This window comes from Stegastes partitus, unplaced genomic scaffold (genome assembly GCF_000690725.1).
Source record: "Stegastes partitus isolate 25-593 unplaced genomic scaffold, Stegastes_partitus-1.0.2 Scaffold137, whole genome shotgun sequence".
NCBI lineage: Eukaryota > Metazoa > Chordata > Actinopteri > Pomacentridae > Stegastes > Stegastes partitus.
In genome coordinates, this window is record NW_007577868.1 from 301,022 (window position 1) to 307,734 (window position 6,713).

General features: G+C 41.2%; 1 protein-coding gene across 1 annotated transcript; it reads right to left on the minus strand.

Annotated features, from left to right (window-relative positions):
• Positions 1-262: 262 nt before the first annotated feature.
• LOC103355198 (ras-related protein Rab-19-like) lies at positions 263-6,152 on the minus strand. The gene is made up of 4 exons (XM_008278897.1): positions 5,298-6,152; positions 2,913-3,096; positions 1,229-1,332; positions 263-1,146 (listed from the first exon to the last, which is right to left on the minus strand). Exons 1-4 carry the CDS (start codon positions 5,490-5,492, stop codon positions 958-960), a joined length of 672 nt encoding a protein of 223 aa, XP_008277119.1. The 5' UTR covers positions 5,493-6,152; the 3' UTR covers positions 263-957.
• Between the last annotated feature and the right edge of the window lie 561 nt (positions 6,153-6,713).

The following is a 6,713-nucleotide window of genomic DNA, read 5'->3' on the forward strand; positions in this document are numbered from 1 at the left end:
AATGCAAATGTGACACTCTTAACCATAGCAGTGGTTCCCACACAGAATTGATTCCCCAAGCAGAATTCACGCCTACCTCATTAGGTGAGTTTAAATGACAGCAATAATTCAACCACCTCCGGGGAACGTGGGGGTCATGACTCTGTTATTTTGGGAGTTTGTGGCTGAAAACCTGCTTCAGAGAGCCATTGTTCCTCTCATTAGGTTCAGTTTTTTACCCCTGATTCATCATGTGAACTTATAAGAAAACTGTGAGAAACCATTTGGAACACAACCAAAGCGATTTATGACAAAATGAGACATCATCATGTTTGCAATCGTCACAAGACAAAGTCAAACAAATATGCATAATTCACAGTGTTTCGGCTAACAGCAGGTCCTCCAGTGGATTGTCACACATCACAGCTCAGCACAGTTGCACTGCAAGAAAGGTGAAAGTCTCATCTAATAGTCCTTTTCTGGGTTTTCGAAACTTTTTATCGGCAGAGTGAAGCATGAAGACGGCGTTTTGACACGATACAACGCGAAGAGTTGCGATTCCAATGTAAAAACACAAGAGATAGAGAACTGTGAAACTGCCATCTGGTGTGACATTAAAAAAGCTGAAAAACAGTGCAGGTATAGTTGATGTAAATGAGACTGGTTACTGTAACCTTCCTACAACACTGATGAAACCCATCACCCTCACCACTTTCTCCTATTTGCTTACTGGTAAACATGCCTGCTTCACAGTTCTTTCAGGTCAGGAAGTAACAGCAAAGTACACTGCATTGATGTTTTAATACTTAAAATCATTCCCTAAACTTCCTCAATGCAAAGGTTCTTGGTCCTTGAGGCCGTGCTGGCCTTCGTCCACTCCCAATGCACTTTGCTACCATTCTTCTTCTCTAACATTCATAGTGGTAGAAGTCCTTCATCTTTAAATCTCCAACCCCTCTTGTCTTTCCCTCATGTGCATCAGCAACACGTCTTCTTCTCTGGTGGCGTGTACGCCGCAGCTGCAGCGCCATCGACTGGTCGAGAGTTGGCTCGGAGGAGAATTCGAGGTGTGTCGTTGTCTGAGTCCCCCTGCTGGACATGAAGGCCGTTACGAGACATCAGCTCTCTGGCCATCATCAGGAAGGCTTCTTCCACATTCTGACTCTCCTAGACAGGAAAATAAAAAAGCATTTTTATATGACAAGTACTTCAAAGCCTCTCCTCGATGTTTTGTGGAAACACTCAGCACCTTTGCAGATGTTTCTAGAGCAGCTAGGATGCCTCTCTCCTTTGCTATATTGCAGGCCTCCTCAAACAGAACCTGCCGTTCGTCCTCCAGGTCGCTTTTGTTACCTGCACGGAGACAAACAGGAAGCTGAGTGATGTATACACAGCAACCATATTTACATGCTGACATGTCAACATGATTACATACACTGCTGTAAGTAGTTCTGTAAACACACGTTTTAATGTGGAATGCTAACAGTCAGATGTTTGAAGGTACTTTGTTGTACTGGAACTGATCCAGCAAGCTGAAAGTTTAAATTCCACACTTTGTGGCGTTCATAAGGAGATCATGTGAAATAAAATCCAACCTTTGCCGCAGAGGAACATTCTGCGTTGTGTGTAAATTCACTCACTTGATTCTGTTTTTCTGATTTACGTGACTGAAATAATAACAAGTTCTATTTAAAGTTAGGAATTTAGGGAGGGATTTGATTATCTTTTACAGATTATGAAGATCATGTGGTACTCAGAGTCCTTTAAATAGAACTGGAAGAACAACATGGAATTTTAAATAGGAGTGTATTCGGTAGAAAGTCTTTTCCACACAAGCTGCCTTTAAATAAGAACCATAGCCAAATATCATTACCATACCAGGGGTGAAAGCAGAATTATTCTTATCACCATAACGAAAGTGAAAAGAGCTGCACTAGCCAAGTGCTTCAGGAAGTGAACTTTAGACTTAATTGATTAATGGGCAAGTACAAATATGACTTACAATACTTGATTCTAGTTTTATTTAACCTTCTGAACCACAAGCAGTTTGTGGGCTTATCTTTTGCTCCTGTCACATTTTTGTGGGTTTATTTTTCACTGCAGTATAAAGTCCTGCACCTCTTTGGGAACACCATGGTTAGAAATTCAACAATCTTTCAAATGTCTTCCGTGCAGCATGACAGCAAGAACGCCATAAATTATATTAAGAAGGATGAATGTCTATGATAAAGTGGAAAAAGAAAATGGAATCAACATGTACAACATTAAATGCTCACATGTTACCAACGCTGGACAACATGGGAGCTGAAAATGCTGTAGATGTTTTATGACTGACATTTTTACAATCTCTCTTTTCTTTTACATTACTCCACACATCCAGTATTGAAAGATGTTTCACTGTGTTGAATGTATGATCCAACATTATACTGTTTTTGAACCATACTACATTTATTTTATTGATCAGTAATGTTGTATTTTCCTCACAGCTTGCAGTTCACCTGAAAACTCTCTGAATTTCTATTGAGTCAGTCTTGGCTTGTCACAGAGGAGTGCAGATTTTATTTAAGATTTTTATTCCTGGATCTGGTGTGAGAGCTTTATTTTTGGAGTTGATAGTCAGGGTTGGGGTGGGTTTAATGAGGCATGCACCATCATGTGATTTGAATGAAATAGCACATTTTTAAGCTTCATTTTGGTTTGTTTTATTAACAGAACCATGACACCCTGAGTGTTTGTTGAAAAGTTAACATTTCTTTTCACAGTTTCTGGCTGCTAAATGATGCCATCTGAAAATATAGCGTCCCTTTCAAACCTGCTGGCAGGTTTTAGGATTTACACGGATCGTTCCGGTGCTCTTATTGCAGGGTTTTAGTAATCATCTCACAATATTCCTGTTACGTTGTCCACCTTTAAAATTTCCCATCCACACGCACCTATGAGAACCAGCACAACGTTGGTGGCTCCATACAGCTCCACCTCCTTGATCCAGTGGGTCACGGAGTCAAAGGTCGGGCGTCTTGTGATGTCGTAGGCAATCATGGCGCCATGAGCGCTGCGGTAGTAGCTCTGGGTGATGGTACGAAACCTCTCCTGGCCTGCCGTGTCCCACACCTGCATCTGATCGGTTTTAACATACACAAATTAGAACACACAGTAGCTGCATCTTAAAATCATACCAAGGTAGTAATATCCAGGATTCAGGACACTCAATAGGGTTTTTCATCATCCTTGCTCACACTTCTCTGTATAGTTCCAGTACTTAGTCTAAATAAAAGGTATTTAGGCTTCGGGCTGACACACAAATGATCACCTTTCGTTTGACAGCTCAGTGAACTGGATATATGGCTCATATGGATATAAGCAGCAAGAAAATAGGCTCTCCCAGTATACACACCATCGCTCACACAGTTGAAACACTGGTTCAGAACAGATCCCTTTAGGTCTTCCTGTGCAGAGTTCTCCCTGAGGATCCAACAAACCAGTATGGCAACAACTGTCATAGCAACCAACGAGACACACCGGCCCGAGTCATTTGTCTTCCTAAAGCGAGTGCAAATGGGTTGTTAGGCTTAAAAAGCAACTCCTAAACATATTTTTACATTTAAGCGATGAAGTTAAAGCCTAAACTGACCATCCTACAGCTGCAAAAAAATGCATTTTGCAAATTCTGATGGTATTTTTCCCTGCACAGAGACTCCTTCTTTTCGCACAAGTTGCAAAAATGAGCAAACCAGTAAGCCAACTGGCTCTTTTTGAAATACTACTTACTTCATTATAGTGTTTTATTTAACTACATGTCTGCTTTGCTACCTTAACTTACATGACATAACTGAAATATAAAATCTTTTGCACTTTGTGTGTTTTCAGTAGCACAAGTGCGTAATTAGTTTTAAAGCAACCAAAGCCACTTACAGAATACAGAATCAAAGACATACATCTTCTGATTACTTAAGACATCTGCCATGAAAAGTAAGACACACTAACTATCTGCCGTCTCAATCATGTAGCCTCAGGCTTCAAACATCAGTTGTTGTTGAGTTAAAAACACTGAAACCCGAGCTGTCATTTTACAAGTAATGTAATCCAGTGCAGCCTTACGTTGTGACTTGCAGCTAAACAAAAACAGACTGAATAAATCTGAGGAAATAAGATACCTCCAGATGAATAAATGCAAAGCGGTGGCGCACGAACATGAGCAAAACTCAAAGGCGGTAACTTTCTTTTGCATGTTTGAGTCTAAAATAGACCTTTGACGTCACTGTCCTGTTAAAGATCAAATGGTGCAGATAGTTGGAATATTTCCATTATGTCTGACAGGTCAGCTGATGTTTGTTAAAAAGAGAAAGCACGCTGTGGAATCTAATCATCCCGTCATCTGTCTTGTACACAAAACAACACATTAGCTGAAGGTGTGTTTGTGTGTGTTGAGACTGTGCCTTCCCCTGTGGCTATGACAGATGAAGCTACTGGAAGAGAGAGTGCTGCAAACAGGAAACAGAAAGTGGTCGGAAAGTGCGATGTGTCACTACAGAACGGGACTTTTTTAAATAAAAAAAAAAAAACACTTTTCTGGGCTTCCTTACCCTTTTACCACACCTGGCAGTGCACTGCAGTGTTGGTGGCTATCTACTTGTTCAAAAATCACATGAATATCTAGTTTGTTGAAGGTAATAACAAATGCATGAACTACAACCCAACTGAATGTCTAACGCATGCAGAACCAATCATGATCCGCCTAAACTATTACTTCTTTTTCTAGCTTCAGGACAGAACAGAGAAGTCACTCCAAGTTTATTTTCGTCTGCTCAAAACCTGGGGCAGAAAAACCTGACTGGCAGGTCCCTCATGTGAGCGGCCGGTCCGACTGGTTTTGGATTGAGTCTAACTGTAACCGAAGGACACCTCACTGCTGCGTCATTGACTCCCAAAGTCCATCATGTCTGCATGTTTGAACGGAGTCCAGGAGTTGTTCCATTCATACAAGCAATAATTTTTCATTTATTTCCTTTATGTTTCATTCAATATTTTACCAGAAGACCTGGTTCCCTGCTGCCACTGTGACTCTACAATCAAATGATAAGGATCAGAGTGTTTACTGGGCTTTCTGTTCCATTCTGGATGTGTTTTTACAACCATACAGGCCAAATACTTCCCAGTAGTGCGTAATAATAACTCCAAATGATCAAATTAGCAGATTTGAGCTGATTAAATTGCTCAAAAAAAGTCTGTTTTTGGGAGATTTTTTTAACATTCACACACATGCTCCACATCCATACTTGGGGGTTTTATGTTCAAAAGCACCACAAAACAGAACCAACCTTGACTTTCCTTCCTTCGATATCCACAGTTCTCACAGTGAAATCCACCCCGATGGTGTTCTGCTGCTTCTCGGAGAAAATCCCCGACTTGAAATTCTGAACCACGCAGGTTTTCCCCACGTTGGAGTCTCCGATGAGGATGATCTTGAACAGAAAATCAAAGGAGTCGTCGTGTTCGGGTCCCGGTGTCTGCATGGTGGAGGTCCAGCAGGAGACTGTTCTGGACGTGAAGGCGTGGAGAGGAAACGATGCCTCCTGTTAGTGTGGATCACTTGGAATGTGTTTGGCCTTTGAGGTTGAGAGATGGCGTTATCTTTCTTGAGTCATATGAAGGAAAAGACAATTCTGTTTGGCTGCATCCAAAACAACTGCTGCACACTTTCCTCCTCTAGTTAAAAGCTTGGTAGGTTTCCACTAGATTCAGTTGCATTAGTTCAGCCTGTAAAACCAGTTTGGGGTTGTAACACAATTAGTCAAAATGCAAATTAGAGCTGTTCAAATGCGAGACAAATTCCATTTACTTGAGCTAACATTTCCAATATTTACAGTGTGCACAGCTGAAAAAAAAGTACAAGGAATCAACTGTTCTGTATTCCCAGTGTGTTCAGTGTTTCCCGCCTCTCTTGTGCTCTTTCAGGAGGACAAAACTGCCTCAGTTCTGCTTCTGCTTTCAGCTCCTTCTCAGGTGTTGACCCACTTTACGGCTCACAGCAGAACACAGAGTGAATCCCATCCTCTCCCGTCCTCCAGGTTGTAAAAGAACAAAACAGGAGCTTCCTTTAAATGAGATGCTTGTTCATAATCCAGGTTGCTGTCTGATCCACCTGCTGCCGGTTCACACACGTGTCAGTATGTTTCCTCCACCTGACTCTCTCTCATCGGCCTTTTCTTTCCTCTTACAGTCTCTCTCTCTCTTCACAGCACCTGTGGTAACAATAGAAACTCACTCTACCTGTTCTGGGCAAGTAGCCCAACCCCACTGTTGCTGTGGATTCTGGGAAATGCAGTCAGGATTTCATTTAATCTGTTGAAACCCCACTGAAAAAAAGTCACAGAACGTAAGTGTATTTATTCAAGAACTGTACTTGAATGCAGACTTATTCATGATTTCTTCCTGAAATGTTTGATTATGTGTTTTTTTTTAAGTCAGGTTTTTTGAAAATCTACTTGTGCAGACACATTTATCTCTTTTCCAAGGTTTTGTTATCGCTCTTGTATTTACTGATGTTCTATTGTTGCTTTCTGATGCTTTGTGTACTTTAATGTTTTGCATGCAACTCCGGATACGTAGGTCACCTGCTCAACCAATTGAACCACTGGGACGCCCAGTTTCTGGAGGTTTTACCACACAGCCATAAGCGAATCTCAAATCAAGAAATTAATTAACAGCTTAGCAGTTTCATGTGTTTTAGAGTG